Below are 18,757 nucleotides of genomic sequence, written 5' to 3'. Positions count from 1 at the left end.
GCTAATTCACTATAAGGTTGACCAGATAAGGAATTGGTGCTAATTCAAGTAAATTGTCTCACACTCATCACTTATACTAAAATTGTTAGACTGGATTGTAAAATAATTTCTGTATTTTCTAAGCAACATCCCTCACTCTGCTACATAGCTTCCCTTTTCTCAAAGACAAAACTTGGAAAATGGAGTTCCTTCATTGCTTATCATAATGAATGTGCATGAAATGTAGGAGGAAATGAAACACTGCATTTTACTAAACTTCTATGAAGTTTCATCAGAGAGGAGGTCTTGACACTCCTGAAAAATTCCACATCATAAAAAGACATTTCTCAGCAGTGACTAAAGAGTTCAGTTTGCCAAAGCAGGACCCACGAGTTCTTTAAGCCACCACAACATCTTCCAATAGAAAAGTTAAAGAAGAATGAAGCTCCAATTGAAATCCTGATTTTTATTTCCCCCATGCCAATAGTGAATGCATGAACTAAGCCAATCACCCCAAAGACAGTCTAGTTCCAGGCCTTGAATAGCACTTAATATGGTGTTAAGAGATAAAGGAAAAGTTTAAAGTCCTGATCAGCTGGCACGAGCAGACTATTATGATTCATTAGAATTGTTTTTAATGTTAAATTATCACCTCTTTTCCATGAATCTTTTTTGAAATATTACTCATGATTGTGTGATTTTATTTTTTAGATTCAAATGAGATATATTTACAGTGACGGGTAAATTCTTGTGTCGGAAAAAAAACTAGTATTTTAAGGCAGTTAGCAAGCAGTATTAATCAGTAATAACTATCATCAAAAGGAACACAGAAGTGCTTAATTCCTAATAACAACTGCATGTGTACTAAGTTAATGGGTACAAAGACATATACTTTTAGTATCCAGATTGGCAAATAGGAATGTATTACTCTTCCAAGTGGAATACAGGGTTAATTTTAATATTTCCATCTCAATTTAAAAATGCCAGCATTCAATATTGAAAGCTCTGCTTTAGAGTCATTTGTGGAAAGATTTTTTTATGATAGCCAAAATTATTCAGCAATTTAAATTTATCGTTAGCTCTAATTTATGTAGGGTATATTAAAGTTCTTTTCTAAGAAAAAATAGCACTGAACAATGCACATCAATACTTTTCATAACCTAAAGGATACATCTTTATAAAGCAGCCGCCAATGAACTGAAGAATGTACCTGGTGACAATATTTATTCTTAAGAGGTCATGTATATTAAAGGCTATGAAGAATGTTTAAAAGGGCCCTCTCAGACTAAAATCATTGCCTTTCTAATTTTGAATTTCTCCTGGCTAATATAAAATGATTGATTACCTTTATTTCATGTACCCCTTGATTTTCCTTTTCATTCATCACTGAGTACTTTAAGCCAAATGCATTTAGAACCTGCTGCTAGAAGAGTGGTCTCTTTTAAATCTTTGTAAAGTAATGAAAGGACACAGTAAATCAATCTCATTTCTGTTATAGAAAGAATAACCTTTACTCCACTAGAGTCATTTAGACTATTTCTGTCCCTCTGTTCCTGATAGTAAATGTAAAACTTTATCTCCATGATTCTTCTAAAATTTGAAAGTATAAAAGCAGTAAGTTTTTAACTACAGCCTTAGTTTAGTAATATACATGTATAGTAGGATACACATATACATTCATTTTCTTCATGCCTCAAAATTGTAGCCCATTATGCATTTGGCACACTGGCTTCTTCAATTCAAAAAGTAGCACTAACTCCATTATATAGAGGACAATTATCTTTCTGCATTGTATTTCAAATTGAATGTTATAGTTTTAGCTATGAAGCTGATATAGGTTGTTGTTTTTTTTTTTTCAGAAAAAAAATGTGGTTGATATTTATGGACTATATAATGTTTAGTCCATAAATATCAACCACATTTGATCAAATAAATCATATTTATATTATAAGGGGTCTTACTTGGCACTGTCCACTTAAATAACAAGTTGGTTGTCTTTGATGAAGAAAGTTCTGGAATATATATATATTTATACATACACACACATATATATATATATATATTTCCAATTAAAATGTGCTCAGAAACCTACCTACATTAAGACTCATGATGGTTGCTAATTTTTTTAAATTTACCCTTGGATATGTGAAAAGAGATGTAACTTTTATATAATGAACTTTTGTGATCATAATTCCATGAGGTGCTAATGTCAGTCCTAAGTGATACAAGAATTAAAGCTTCCATGGGTTAGGGCAGGGAGAGAAGAAGATTGTTTCTAAATACATGGAATTGGTTATAATCTAAAAGTGTTTGGGGCAAAAGTTTTAAATAATGGAGGCACATTTCTGTGAATTAAAAATTAACTGGAAATTAGAGATGTGTCATAAAGAATAATGCAAATCCCATGACAAAAATATTTCTAAAAGTATGCGGAATAATTTTTAAAAGAACAAGTTTCTAAACCTATAAATCCTGCATGTGTTTTTAAAAAAAAAACAATGAACATATACATTTGTCAAATAGAACCATATTATAGTAATTATAACACATTTCATATTACAGCAATTTTAGAGGTGAAAAAAGCAGCATTCCGGAGAATTATGTTGAAAAGCCAATGGCTGGCAAAACCACTAATTATTACTTGGTATTTTCATAACTGTGTACAGATGTTTTCAGTTAGTTCTCACTCTTTTGTTTTGTTTTGTTTTGCTTTTTTTAAACCTGGCAAAATGTCAAGTTATCTTGAATAAGCTATCATCTTTATGATTTTCTCTGAACTCTGCATGTGGTGACCTTTAATATATGCAGTCTGGCACCTTAGTCTGCAACTGGGCAGGACTCAAGATTTCCACAGAGGCATGGCTAAGATAGGCACAGTAAGCATAAACTAGGTGGGCAGGCCCAGAATAAAAGAAGTGGGCATGAGTACCTGTGCAGGCTTACTACACATGTAAAGACTCACACATATGTTATAAATGAAGAGCAAGTTAGTTAATGCCAGCTCTTTTTTATTCATTATAGCCTATTTTCCCCCTGTAATATTTTGCACACTGTTAATGTCAAATTGCTCTGCTATCAAAACTTGAGCACAGCAAAATATGCATCATAAAATATATTTAAGTTCTGAAGTGGTTAGAATTATTTCTGTTATCCTATAACTAGAATCATGGGATTTCTGTATGGGTGCAGTCCACGCTTTTGACTGTGGTTAATTTGTTCATAGGCCACCATTAATACTGACTGTATATTTACACAGTCTGGGTAAATACTTCATTTGCATTGAATTTACAGCATTAATGAGATGTGAAATTTAAAATGCTACTTGAAACATACATGATGTAAGAAAGCAGAACAAAAAAGTGTTTTATCACATCTGAAATCAGTAAACTAATTTAAACCTATTAAAATAGGAATGATGTGTCGCCTGAGATTTTAACTTCATAACTCATCTTCTTAGACTAAAATACCAAAGTGGGGTGTAAAACGTCTGGAAAATCTGAAAGCTCAAAAACACAAATTGTGTACTGCTTCTACTCTAATTGGCTTTTAAATCAGTTTTCAATTTTCATCTTTGGAAACTATAGGCTAGTACATTCTCAACAGCCAGTAAGACTGAGAAAATTACTGTTTGGCCAAAATACTGTTATTCATGATTGTTGTCGATACTTGCCACAGAGATGGAAAAGTTCCTGAGCCAATTTGAGAAACTCTGTTCAGAAAGGCAAGAAACAAAGGATAAATGAGGAAATAATTTGGAGAGTGAAATGATTGATTTGTTTCTCAGCAGCCCCGTGAGCCCCGTTCTGAGTCCAGATCTGAGAGGCAGCATGGAGAAAGCACCAATGCGAAAGCGTGGCTACACCATCACACCTGGGGGAAACTTGCCCACCTGTTGCTGATGTAGGAAGGATGGGTCTCTTGGGCTTAGTCCCACATATCGATTGGCTTGAGATGTGCCTGAGGCTGTGTAGGCTGATTAAGGAAGAACAAAAACAAAGATAAAAATTGTGAACTATCAGAATGAACACCCTGTCCATGTAAAAGAAACCCAGAGAAGAGGGACTTGCAACCAAAAAACAAAATGTCTCTATTTCTCTTCTCCTTTGTCCGAGTGAACACTGAATGATATAAAAGAAATGGTAGTTGACCTCAAATCAACTACTTTATCCCCCTCCCCAAAAACCTATCCAGTAAATCATATCCCAACGTTTGGTGCGGGCACCTCACATTTCATGATCCAGCTAGTCTTGCAGGGGTACCAAGGACTGGCTAAACAGAAGGGCTCTTTTCCTAGATGTGCCTTTTCATCAGATATTAATTGTCTAATAATGGAATAATCAATGATGATCTATGATTCTAAATGTAAAAGCAGACTGAAAGTCTATCAGGAATAATTGAAAGCTTTTAATGATTGGATTTAAGCAGATGTGCTTGATGATACAGGATGAAAAATGTCTTGCTTAAAAGTCTCACAAAAAAAAAGAAAATCTAATATTACTAATATGAAGAAGAAGCCTGCTTTTATTATACCATATAGAATGAATTAGCTCAGTATTTTATTTAACATGAAAATGACCTTAGCTTTGATAGAAATGTTTTTTTTAAAAAACAAAATAATTCTTTTCCACAATCACAAAATGTCCATTTCTTGTGATTGGAGTTGATGGCATCTTGTAAATACATGGCTACCAGGTAGTAAATACATACGGTGAATACTCCTTAAATTATATGGCCTCGCCTTGCAAATGCTATTTGCACAGGTGCATTTTGGTAAGAGTGAATTCCAACACTCCCCCCCCAAAAAAACCTCCCTATTCCTAAAGATTTTGGATTCTTTTTCAGGGGGAAAGAACTAATGTACCTTCAACAATTCCATTGTTCCATGTTGAATTAAACAGAAGAACAACTGAATTTTCACCATTTATAATACACTGATAGTTCTGAAAAAGCTAAACTGTTTGGTTTTAAACCCCCAATTAGTGAGGAACCCAGGCATTAACTTAAAAAAAAGGGCTTTTTAAAAACCAGTGCAGTCATTCTGCCATGTTCACTGGTGATGGACTGCAGCATTTGATCTACTGAGGCATTTTTAGGTTAACTTTTTAAAATAGTGAAGATGCTCACAATTCACCTTTGTATTACTCCTGGGCAAAGGGCCCATGGAAGGGGGGCCATGTGAAGTCAGTGGACCCGAGTAAGTACCCAGGTCTCTAGAATTCAGCACACAGCACGGGCAGCTGCCTAACCATTACAGAGTTGGCACCAAGTCTGTGCTACTTGTTCTTCTCAGCCATGAGATGGTTTCCATGGCCTCTGTGTTATCTTCAGTTGCACTGACTTATCAAGTCAATAACCAATTTCTCATTATCAGCAGTGCCTGGGTAGCTGGAGCTTCAAGTTTGTTTCTGGGAAAGAAAAATGACACACTCTATTTCTTTAATGACACACTCTATTTCTTTAATGAATGGAAAATGGGCTGATGTCACCATCTTTTGAATATTTTGTAATTTTATCTGTCAAATCAGGTCTCTTTTTGATCAACCTGTGTGTGAGTATAAGAACAATAATTAACAAGCAGGCTGACTTTACTTCCATAAGTGAGCTGTAATCATTTGGATCTGACCTTCCCTTGAATTTTATCTGTTAAATATCACTAAAGGAGTAGGTACCAGAAGTTTCTGGAACTTGGTTTTGGTCATTTATCCTGTGATAGGCCTTCAACTATTTCCACAAAAATATTTGTTTTCCTATTCTTTTATTAGAATTGCTGACCTGTTTGTTCAAAAATGCCAAGACATCCACTTTTAAAATCTGGATATATTATTTTAGTGACTGTAATGCACATAACTAACCTTTATAACAGAAGAATTTTTAGCCTTTTTTGACTGTCTCATCCACCTGTGTATTCAGGCAAGTGTAGGACTCTTTATCTACAAACTAGTTACTATTTAATAATTATTGATGAAAACTATAAACCTATATGAACTTATTAGTTTCTGGGGCCTCATTAATTTTGAGAAATAAATGCTGAATTCACTGTACACCCAAAATATCTCCCATTTTCTTGTAGGTTCCATTGTAGCTTTAAAAAAAAACACAAAAACAAACAAAAAAAACCCCAAAAAGTAAACAAAACCACATTCTTCCAATGGCAGAGGAGGAAAGAGCCAGTGGTGCCTCCAATTGGCTTTGTAATTGCACAAAGGAATTTCCAGAGCATGGGGATTTTCTTGCTCTAGCTAAGATAACAGAAGCTCTGAATTTAAGATATAGCATGTATAGGGGACAGAGAGCTTGCTAATTCCTCCTGACGGGAACTTCATCCATTCCACACTAACAATCTGTGCAATTCTAGGAAGGTGGTAGTTTGGATAAAGCCAATTGAAAAACTTACAAGTATTCTATGTGAAGAAGTGAAGGAATGATTTGAGTTATTGGTATGTGCTATGTAAATTGACTGGCTAAATCTCTGACATTTAAAATGTTATGGTCGTGCTAAAAAGCACAGTACCTGACGTACTATGATAGGCAAAATAATTTTAAAAATGGTGTTTAAGCTAAAAACAAAGAAAGTGCAGGTAGCCTACATGTGCCTAATACTAAGCTCTGAGATATTTTCTGTACCCAATGCTCTGTGACTATTTCTCACAAGGACATAGCCTACAATAATGCAAACAAGCAATTATCTTATAGAGGCACTGATTCAGTCTGCCTTGTGAAGGGGCTTGATTCCTATAGGAATGCTCCAATGAGTAACAATTATCTAATCTCTCTCTGGGTGATATAAAAATCTTGTACACTGCATTATGTTATTCAGTGCATTTTCAATGTATACCTTGAACAAGCAGGCATGACATTATTTTTGTTATAGCTCTTTATTCAAACAATTAAGCTTCTCCCTTTTCAAATATGATGCACTGACTTAAATTTGATAAGAGAGAGCACATAACTGCCAGGCCAAACACATGCCTGCTGGTTCCACGTAAATGAGAAATCTCCATCTGGTTGGGTAGCTGGAAAAGTCGCCGTGTTTTTCACCCTGGATCAGATATCCAAAGGTGTCTTTGATGGACATTTCTCATTTCCTACAGAAATACTTACTGGTTGCTGTAGGTGAAGCTGCCTCACCTTCAGTGGATGTAGTGATGGGTTTAGTATCTGTCATGGTCAGGGTCACAGGTCGCACTGCACTGGGATGGGGAGAGGGTGCCAAGACAGGAGTGAAATGGCCAGGCACTTTCCCTACTACTTGACCACTGCTGTTAGGCTACAAAACAAAAACAGAATGCCAGTGAAACAATCCAAAAGGCAGTCATCTTATCCAACAACTCCACTCAGCATACTTGGCCAAGTGGACCCTGCACGCTACGTAGTCGCCACACATGCCTTGTCAAGTGTGGGTCTGAGAGGTCGATCCATGGTTAGTAGTAATATGAAGCAGCAGCATTTAAAAGAAAGTTTTTACCTTCAAAGCACTTGATACAGGTTAACTGTCTTTATAACATTCTGGAGAGCCAGGTAGAACTGATCCTTTCATTAGTATCCAGAAAGCTCAAGTAGAGACTTAAGTGCTTAGCCAAAGGCTAAAATAGAAGTCATTACTAGCTAGTGTGAATTAAAACCAGTGTTTCTTCTCTGCTCTTCATCTTCTACAAGAGTCAGTTTTGGCTTCCAGAACACAATTTTCACCTAAATGACAATATCACTGATACAAAGAAGACAAGAATATCTAGCCTACCGAACACACCAAACTGAGTCATTTCTGCAAGACCCATTCTTCTGCAAGGAAACCTCTCTCTCTTGCTCACACACAGTTACACTCAGACATACATTAGGCAATTTAGATCTTAGGACATCCACTCAACTTTTGATGATTTACTAATACAAGCAGGCAGAATGATATTTAGAGCATTTAAAATTTCAGACCCATTCAATGATATAAAGTAAGGTCTGACCTTACACCTACAAATAAAAAATTTTCAAAATAAATTAAAATGTGTTGAAGTCAAGCAGAGGGCAATCAAATATACAGTTATTTGAGTTACTTTTCCATTGCTGGGTGTGGAGAATTATACAAAACATTTATTGTTGACACTTGTGGGAATTAACTGAGAATTGCCCTGGGCAATGATAGAAAAGATTTTACTATCTGAGTTTTAGCCCCAGGTACAAAAATAGTATCCATGTTAGGATATAAAATCCTAAAGGTCACACTGTTTGAGGAAATACTTGAAAGTATTTTTCTAGACAGAGCATGCTATTTTTAATTAACACTCATGTTGCAATTCTCCACTGCATGTGTTCATAGCAATTTGCCATGAGAGTATTCTCTACAAATATTTAGTCTTAATAATCTGCACTGCTAAAAGCAAAGAAAGCAATGAAGCAGAATATTTATCTAAATACCTGCATATAAGTTACAAGTAGACATTTCTTTAGAGAAAGAGAAGAATAGCTAATAACATTTAAATACTGTAACTTAGAGATGTGAACTAGGGCTTCACTTAGGTTCTTCAGAGGCCATATCATTTATTCTATAAAGAAATGGACTTGAATATTCTGACCATTCACCACCAGTAATTTTAAGTATTTAACTTTATGTCAGGAAAATTGACCAGAGTTTCCCCCTATGGAAGCCTATGAGAGTTATAACTTTAAACTAATTTTATTTAAAATATTCCATTAAATTGCATGACTGTTTCACTCTAATGGGTGCAGCAGCAATGTAATTACTGTCCAAACTGCCATGGGGAGGACAAGGCATCTCAGTTGCCTGACTTAACAATCAAAGTCAGCACAGTGCCAGAGGACACTGGTGGTGGGGGAGTTGATTCCAGGTGAACAACTACTCATGTTTCCCCATTTTTAGAGCTAAAAAGGTAAATATCAAGAGTCCTATCTTGAAATGCAAATTAATTAGTTTTGAGGTGGAGTTAAACATCAGAGCAGGCATAATGTTCCTTCAAAAAAATCTGTAGTAAACTACAAAGACCAATTTTTCCTTTCAAGGGGAAAAAGTCTGCTTCTAAGGCAGACCTATCAAGTTTATTTGAACATCTCAAAAGACTGCTTTATAGATCTCACTCTAGAAAGAACAGTCTCATTCTATCCTAGTGGTATGTTCTGAGGTAAAAAGCATTTAGTACATTGTGTTTACCAAAACAGTTTGGCAGTGCCTACCTGAGGGCATGGAACAGAAGAATGACAATAATGTTAAGGAAATGTTCTGAGAGAATACAGTATCACTTTGCCCATTCTGTAAGCTATCTACTGGAATTGAACTGACATGAACCAACAGATGTTTCATTTAAAAAATAATGATAAAAGTGACCAAGAAAGAATTTCCAAACCAATACAGTCAACTTTTCTGAAACTCAGGATCAGAAGAATGACAGGGTTATTTGTTTTCAGTTTTCTACTACTTCAAACAGATGAAGTTAGACTAAAACTTTCTCTTTTAAAGCTTAAATAGATGAACTTTCATACTATAGATATGAAAAGACATTGCATCTGAAGATGAACTTGAAGAGCATTAGGAAAGGACTATCCTACTCAGTACATTGCTCCTATGGTACAAAGTCCTGAGAGAGGATATTGTTGTTAATTGAGATGAGAGTAAGATGCTTCTTTTAGAAGCTGGATCTTTACCCTGAAAATATGAAGAAAAACTGAGAATAATATAGGCAGATTATCACCTAATATGCCCTCTTAACTTATAAAAACATTAAAATATACGTAAAACAAGCACTGAATAATTAAAGAAATGCACAACAGTAAGGGCCTGATTTTAATTTGCATAATTTTTCCCCTAACAGCGCCTAATTAAGACATCAGTTGAAAAAAAATCCAATGGAACTCTAAGATTTTCCACACTGAATTAACGTTAAGGATTTTTAATGGATGTCTTAATTAGACTTTGTTATTCATGGAAATTCTACACAAATTAAAATCAGACCTTGTGTGCACTGTTCCCAGCTGAGTCTAGCAGAATGCTCTATGGAACTTAGACTTTTGAATCCATGCTCTAACAGTAAATTTTATTTCTAACCTGATATACTAAGATCCTACTGTTTTTCTTAGTAAGTAGTATTACTGTCATTAAAAGTGCCACACCATTTGGACATTTTCTTCTAAAATACAAATAGTTTAACTTCAAATTCAAAAGCTGAGAATGGTATACTTAGCTTAGCATTATTAGTCAATGAATCTAAAAGAGCAGGTAACTTTTAAGGTACCCAAATGGTGGTAGAATAGTTGTTATTCAAAATAAAACATTCAGAAAGAACCATTTTGCTTCATTTTAACCAATTAAATTTATACAAAAGGTTTGTTTTTTAGATCTTTCTTTGTCAACTCCAAATTAATATGCACATACTACTTACTGAACATTTTAAGAACTGAACAGCATTAGTAACAGAATGTTTACAAAAGTCCCTCGGAGCACTAAGAGGTATAATAAGGAGTCTTCGGTTTCAAACAGCAGAGCCAAGTACCAGACCATACGATCAGAATCACATTACAGATTTTGGATATTACGATTATTGACAGACCCAGCTTTGGCACAAAGACCGTCTACTTGATTGTGGAAAATCTTCTGATCCCAAATCTCTATGAAACAACCTCTCCATAGAAGAAACCACATGTTTGGGGAGTGAGAAAGGCACATGAGTCACTACACTTATACAATGAGTCCCTAAAACCGCTGCACAATGTTTACAAAAAAAAGAGACACTTCTGGTAATGTCACTCATTATTAAATATAGTCATGTCTGTGCAAAGAATATTCAAGTAGTCATCAAACACTGAGAATGTTTACATTACCAAAGCTTATTTTAATACCTAATAGTTAGTCTATAAATACAACTGTAAGTTCTTTTGTGTGTGTTTATTTTAGCGCATACCTTGCTCCTGCCTGAAATAAGCACTTTGTCTCTGTGTCAAGCCAGGTATTCCAGAGGTGTGAACTCCAGCTCAGAGCTTTTTTGTCCATGCACTTTCTGCATAAACTTTCTCTTCAGTCAATAAAAATCCAAAAACATCAAACCAAAAACATCTTCACAAATGTACCCCTTTGGGGCAACACACTTCCTACCTGTCATTCAGCCACCTTTAAATAAAAACTTATTGAGTCACCAAGACACTTTCTGAAGATGGATTTTGAAAGCTTGTTGTTCTGCCAGACATAACTGAGTAAGCTCCATGTCTTTAGAGTTAGACCTGTTCCATCTCCCTTAGGCTCTAATCTTATTTGCTCTCTCATGTTTACCTGGCTGGTTTGTGGACTGGATGGGTCATAAGAAGGTACATAGTTCTTCAGAGTATCCTGAGGATTCAGGTGGGGAGGATATCTGATTGTTGGATGAGAAAAGTAGCTTGACGGGGCTGGAGGAAGAATAGCCTGTGTTGGAAATGGCAGCGGTGAGGGCGGAGGTGGAGTTCGAGTTGAGATGACTGCAGAAGACAGAAAAGGAAAGATGGCCTCGTTAGCTGTTTCTTGAACACTCCACACTGATCTCAAAGAATGCTGTGAAACTATAAAAATGACTGTTATTCATTTTCTCCCCATGATTTAACTAAACTCCTAAAATAGCAGTTAGTCTTTTATTCTCAATGTCATTACTGCTAAGCACACACAGACACAGCCCCCATTATAGGGAATTAACAATTTTGCCTTCTAGATCTACAAATTATTAAAAAAGAAGTTTCTCTTTCATAGGTTAAGCCAATACCTTATAAAGCATTTCTTTAAGCAAAGTTATTCCCCATCAGAAGCATTCTTTGATTAGAAAGCCTTTGTCTCATAAGTCCAGACTAAGTTGCAGTATTAATTAGAGGATGGGGGATCCACAATTTCCTACCAAAATTCAAAACAGAAGTGTAATCCAATTTTAAGTAAATATTGTCTCTATACATCCTGGATAATAGTGGGGTACAATGGAAGGCAATGATTAATAAACAATGATGCCCTGAATAATGACTTGATCGTTGTAGAAATGCCTGTGAATATTTGAACATAGAGCCTGGGAACTCTTTTTGCTAATAAAAATGTTTCTTTCATAACCAAAAATAAAGCTCCATTCTTTAGCTATTTTTCTTTCCACTCCAACTTTTACTACATGTAGCTTAAAAGATATTAAACTAAGACTAAGAATAAAACCCACAGAAACATGAATTTATACTTTCACATTGACATTAACTTACCCATAAATCACATATTTTATAGAGGGAAATGCTGTATAAAACATATGCAATGTGGGCAATGTTTAATTGTACTGTAACTTTTCAACATTAGCATAACCACAATTTATTGTTTAGTTTCTGAACTACAATGTCTAAGTTTGAGAAATGGAGAAAGCATATAATTGCATGATCACTGTCTCTATAATGTTGAGGGAAACACATAAGTACAAATTAAGAGTACCAAGCAGTACACTGCATGTACTAGTAGAGAAGAAATATGTTTCTATTTAATATTTTGATCTAGACCATAGGAAATCACATATGATAAATGTTTAGTGTTTTATGAGACAATGTAGCAAACAATAAGAAATAATAAATTCTTTCCATGACCTATAAATGAAAATCATCTGGAATAACTTACCTCCAACTTGTACTTATGTGCAAAAAAACCCAAAAAACTTTTTAAAGGATATTGCTTATCTTCCTCAATAATGTCCAAGGCTCTCAGAATCTTCTGAACTGCTGTTACAAAGAAAATTCCTAGGCCTAACCACAGACCTTCCAGAGAAGGACTCCAGGGCTGAGGCACCAGAAAGTGCGTTTTAAACAAGTGCCTCATGTAATCTTTTCACACACTGAGGTCTGATCATCCTCCATCAAAGGGATGCATTGCAGAGAATTATTATTAAAATATCACTTTATTTAAGAAGTATGTACTTTTGAAAGTATAATTTAAGGACACATAAACATCTCAGTTAGACTGGGCATCTTTTCACTTTATGTCAAAGTGCTCTTAACCTCAGCTCGGTTTAACCATGGTCTTCACCCATGTCTGTACACAAACCTAGAAGGTTATTGCTTATTTCTATGTTGATTATTATTTAAATCTCATTTTTAATCTTTAAAAGAGGATTTAATATTAATTGTTCCTTAAAGTACAAATGTGAAATATTGGATTAAAAAGAATCTCTTTAAATTAAGATATTAATGATCACATCAAGTATATTAGCCCACAGAAAGTAACTCTTTTATCTTTTCTGATTAATTTAATTCCCAAATAAATAGCTAAATATTGATTTTCATATAGAATATAACATATACAGGGTCAACTTTAGCTCAAGTGGTTATTTTGTCATGGCAGACACTGAATATGATATATACAGCCCTGGCCAGGTAGCTCAGTTGGTTAGAGCATCAGCCAGATACACCAAGATTGCAGGGTTTTGATCCCCAGTTATGGCACATACAAGAAACAACCAATGAATGCATAAATAAGTGGAATAATAAATCAAGGTCTCTCTCAAATCAATATAAGGAAAATTTTTTAAAAAGAATATAATATATACAGAAATAATGGCTGTATATTTTAATGCCTCTAGAAATGCTCTAAATTCAGCAACATACTGAAAGTAATCTTTGTCTTGGTAAAATACATGGAAGTAAGGCCCACCCTGAAGATTCAGTTAAAATAACCACATACCCCATATTTTCTAATTTCTTGTGATTATAATTTTTCCAATAAAGGCAATTTAAAGATATATAGCTAAATGGTATTTAATTATATGGCTTTGAATATCTTTCCTCACATATTGATAAGAAAAAGAAAACATTTTATCAGATTGTGACGCTCCCTCTCTTGGTTGAGAAAACATGGTCACCATAGCTGTAATAAACACTGCTACTCCATCCCTGAGGGTTTGACTCTGCAAGTAAGAGGGAGGCTTCTCCTCTATGTTTGAAACTCCTCACCACTGTGTGCAACTCCAGGTATTCCGGGATGGTGGTGCTGGGGGAAAGTGCTCAACCTTGGGGAAGAATCCTGTGGAGATGTAGAGCTGAACAATGGCTTTTCGGGCTTCTTCATAGTAGTCGGAGAAGACATATCTGCCAAGGAAGAGGGAAAAATCCAAGCTTGTGACTTTCTTAAGCTACAAGGTTCATACTAACATGGTAGATCTAATTTCCGCCACTATTATTTTTGGTGATTTTGGCTTGTTTACAGAATATATGTTGAGGGTCAAAGATCTGTCTGTGTTGGAGCTTTGAAACATGTGTCAGAAACAATTTCTACTATCTCATTAGAATTATCATCAGAATAACTTGTACTAATAAGTGAATTTTGAACTTCTGAAAAATTAAGTATCCTTGGCCCCTTGGTTCAGATGAAGGTGTTTTTTACCTCAGCTTTTTATTCTTAGATTTATACAATCAGGGGTTTGTCTTTTGATTTGAGGACTACACTGTGGAAAACAATAGAGAAAAACCCGGTGTGAATGTGAGAAACCACCTTTGGGTACACTGGTAAGCATATCATTGATTTAACATCTTTTGGGGAAAACTCATTTATTTAGCAAAAAAAAAAATCCTCAATTTGCTCATTTTGCAAATATTTATTCGGTTCCTTTCTTTGCCAGGCAAGGATGTTAAAACAAGAAATGGTAATTGCTACTGTAGGGATACTCAGTGTCAGTGAAGGAAAAATGATAAGACGACACTGGTCAACAGCTGAGTGGGAGGAAGTGGGTTGAGAGCAGAGGTGTTGTGGTGTCCATGTCTCCTCTGTCTCCTCTGTTTCCTCTGCCAGCCTCACCGTGCTGGAACAGTAATCACCTCAGCCTCCCCAGGTTAAAAAAGGTGCCCCCAGGGGCACCATGTTTAAAATGTGAATGGCAATGACATATTCAGAGAGAGGAAATGTTCTGAAGAAGGGGGCCATAAAACATGCAAGTAGTGCAAATAGTCTGTGGAATGAAGAACAGAGATAAAGGAAGGAAAAGAGCATCTGGCAAGACCCACATGATACGGGGCCATGGGTGTTGTGCATGAATGTCTGAATGCTTATCCTGATGGGGGAAGGCTATTGATGGGTGAGCTATGATCACACTGACAGTTTAGAGCAATCCCTCCAGAAACTACATGGAGGATGAATTAGCCAAAGTGGAGACAGCAATCATGGAGACTACATAAGAAGATAGATTAATTAATATATTCATTCATAAATATTTATTGAAGGTCTAATTTATTCTAGACACTGAGCTAGTTGCTAGGGACATAACAGTAAACTAGATTCAGTTTCAGCCTCTATAAAGCTTGAAATCTAAAGAGGGGATATGGATAAGTAAAAAGGAGTTACAGTGTAAGGAGTACCCTAATAGGAGAAGTATTCAGGGATGTGTTCATACAGTCATTCACTCATTGCACAGATAGTTAATACTGCCCAAAGACAGATAATTAAAACTTGAAATCAGAGCAGAGACAGAACCAATATAGATCAGCAATTTTCAACCAGTGTGCCACAAGCATTTTTAAAACACGCAATGCCTGATTATTCAGTCAGGGTAGTATTGACACCACTACCTCAAGGGTACCTTGAGCAGTACTGATTTTTACCAACATTATAAATTTATAATAAAATATTCTAAAATTCATATAAGTACTAAAATTTGTATTTTTATTATCAAAATTTTAAATACATATACAAGTAGAATAGTAATGGATGTTCATGTACCTACCCATCACCCAGCTTCAATGATCAAATCATAGTCAATCTTATTTCACCTTTACCTCATCTACACTCCCTACCCTTGTATTACTTTGAAGCAATTCCTAGGCATCACATAATTTCACCTATACATATTTCAGTTTGTGTTTCTAAAAAAAACTTTAGTGAAAGAAAAAAACCCAAAATCTCATCACACATAATACATATATACACAATGTGCATTTTTAATTAACAAAGTTTTGACATTAAAATAACTACATGGTACAAGTAGTACAGGAAACTAGTTAACATTATGTTTTGCCATTTAAAAATTACCTAAACTCTGGTAAAGGCATCCAACAAATTAAATATATATTTTCAGCACACAAAATTAAAGAATGGACAAGCTACTGTAAAGACTATAGGAATAACAAAAATGATAGGTGTATTTGTAGCCATAAGCTACAATTTGTGACTGATTGGTTGTCACTAACCTATCAAAACTTTGATGAATCAGTGAACCATTTTCTTATATCTTTCTAAAAAATAAGTAAATAAATAAATTGTTAATAAAACCATAGCAATTAGTGCTGTTACCAAAAGAAGAAAAAATTAAAAAAACCACTCACAAAAATAAAGGAATTTCATTTCAGCTATGTTACCTTCAAAATGCCAAAAATAGCTATGTGATTTTAAAAGGTAATACTAAAAAATATAGGCTTTGACCTCATGGAAGTTAATCATGGACATACACATTGATAGAGGTCAGAAAAAACCTCTATTTCATCACTCACTTTATAAATGATGTAATAAGTTTCCCTCCCAAATTTTTAATTTAAAATTAACTCTTAGAAAAAAAATCCGTTAACTTTCTATTGATGCTCTTGTGCTTTATCTGTGCTTAAACACAAATTTCAAATGAAATTAACCTGTGTAAATTAGTGTGTAAAGACTCCCTAGTGTAAGTAATAAAGCATTTACTGTACACTTAAACAATTAAATATGACCAGAGCTTGGGAAGCAAAATAAGTTTCATTCCAGTCATGTTATTTCTGGAGATCAATCAAGGCTATTGCAAGTACTGTAACTATTTCAGAATTTTCATTAAACCCAGCCAAATTCACAAGTATCTTTTTGTAAAGGGTACATAAATCAAAGGCATTTGTGCAGAAATTAAAGAATATAGGTGATTATATAATTTTTGAGAATTAAAGCCTTTGCATTTTCTTTTCTTCTTTTTTAAGATTTTATTTATTTACATTTTAGAGATAGGAGAAGGGAGGGAGAAAGAGAGGGAGAGAAACATCAATGTGTAGTTGACTCTCACGTGGCCCCCAATGGGGACCTGGCCCACAACCCAGGCATTTGCCCTGACTGAGAATCAAACTTGTGATCCTTTGGTTCTCAGGCCCACACTCAATCCACTGGGCTACACCAGCCAGAGTGCCTTTGCATTTTCTTAATCAAAATGTAACTCTTGGCTTTATTGGGTAATTATTATAGGTGCATTTATTGTGTTGGTTCTTTTTTAAGTATGCATCTTCACATTCAGAACACACAGAGGAGTTAAAGAGGCCAATGCAACAGAAAAAAAAAAAAAAAATCACTCTCCAAGCTGTAAAAAGGACCAGGAACCATCTCCTCCTTAAACAAACAAAAAAAATTGCAATAGTAAACAGAATAGGAAGGTTACACTGGCCATACTGAAATTATTTTCTTCAAAAATTAAAGAATGGTAGTATTAGAAAGCAGGTTTAGCTGACTTTGTTTTCCTATTAAATGCAATTAATTTGGAGTCCACCAGTTAATAAAGATATACTGCATGTATAAGGCGGTATATCCTAAGTATGCTAAGTACTTAGAAGGACACAAAGTAAACCCTCCCCTCAAAGGAAAAAAAAAACCTTTCTGGATGGAAGAGGGAATAAAAATAAAAGGTCAATTATCTGAGAGAAGTAAGGGTAGAGTTTCTAGCTATTACATTTTCATCATGAATCAAACTAGTGTTGTTTTGATTTTAATTTCATTTTGAATGTCTACAGTCTAATAGACCTCATGCCAAACTGAAAAATGGCATCATTTCTATTTTTAATGCACTCATATGCTACAGAAAAAAACATGTTTGAGGAATGAATATATAAAAGAGATGGTTTTAAGTGACCTTTCTGTAAAGAAAAACAAATACCATGCTTTTCACAATCTATTGTTCCCCAAGCAGAAAGAATAATACATAAAAAGATTAAATTGAAAATAAGTTGAATAATAAAGCTGAATAATATATATAAGGGGGACCCTCCAAAAAGACAGAATTATCTTCTGGAGGGCAGACCCCTTGCAATACAGGCTTCCCTCACTAGGGGAGACTTCGAGGAGCCCATCTGTATCAGTGTACCAGCTGGCATTGTTGTGAGAGGCTGCATTTGGCTTCAGTTCTGTTTTTTTTTTAAGGCTCTTTCAACACATTTGCCCATTTCATGATGGGTGATTTATGAGCACACCTGCCCATACCACCTGAGTGTTCAGCAGTTTTGACCAAAAACAACATGACCTCTGTGCCCCACCCTCTCTATTCACCCTATCTCTCCACAAGTGGCTCTTTTTTGTTTCCTTGCATGAAAAAAGTCTTCAAAGGAAAACGGTCTGCCAATGTAAAAGAGGTAAAATTAAAAAATGTCAGAAGCACTAAAAGGCATCAAAATCTACAAGTTCAAAAACTATTTCAGCAGTGGAAAAAAGTCTTGATCAGTGTATTGCATCAAATAGAGAGTACTTTGAAGGTACTTTGAATTTTTAAAAAATAAATTCCATTTTCCCCCTCATAAATATATAAGTTGAATAATAACAAATGCATTATTATGCATAAGTTGAATAATACATGAAATGAAGTTGAAGAGAGAGACAAGATCATAAGAAAAGAATTAGCTGTTACATATGTTGGTAGGAAGGAGGCAAAAGTTATTGGTGGCTGATAAGAAATGTGTAATGGCCAGTGAGGGCTTGATATCAGGCAAAGAAATTTAATAGGATTTAGAGTGTAAGAATTTATAAATTAATTCATTTTAGAAGGAAAAAATGTTCCAAAACCTCTATTTTTTCTGTTCTTGTAGCTTCCACTGG

The 18,757-nt window shown here is 34.9% G+C and overlaps 1 protein-coding gene across 8 annotated transcripts in view; it reads right to left on the bottom strand.

Annotated features, from left to right (window-relative positions):
- The window catches only part of NFIB (nuclear factor I B), a 234,490-nt gene that overhangs the window by 25,874 nt on the left and 189,859 nt on the right, over nt 1–18,757 (bottom strand). For 4 of the 8 annotated variants that reach the window (XM_028526353.2, XM_028526360.2, XM_036021590.1 and 1 more), the window contains exons 7-10: nt 13,909–14,043; nt 11,246–11,430; nt 7,081–7,246; nt 3,869–3,951 (exon numbers count right to left, since the gene is read on the bottom strand). In XM_028526353.2, coding sequence (XP_028382154.1) covers nt 3,869–3,951; nt 7,081–7,246; nt 11,246–11,430; nt 13,909–14,043 — 569 coding nt within the window. The remainder of the gene's footprint in view (nt 1–3,868; nt 3,952–7,080; nt 7,247–11,245; nt 11,431–13,908; nt 14,044–18,757) is intronic. The other 4 variants (XM_028526369.2, XM_036021591.1, XM_028526379.2 and 1 more) reach the window with 2 other exon arrangements.

The sequence above is a fragment of the Phyllostomus discolor genome, chromosome 3 (genome assembly GCF_004126475.2).
Source record: "Phyllostomus discolor isolate MPI-MPIP mPhyDis1 chromosome 3, mPhyDis1.pri.v3, whole genome shotgun sequence".
NCBI lineage: Eukaryota > Metazoa > Chordata > Mammalia > Chiroptera > Phyllostomidae > Phyllostomus > Phyllostomus discolor.
Note: the sequence above shows the minus strand (reverse complement) of the source record. Positions and strands in the feature narration are given on the sequence as shown.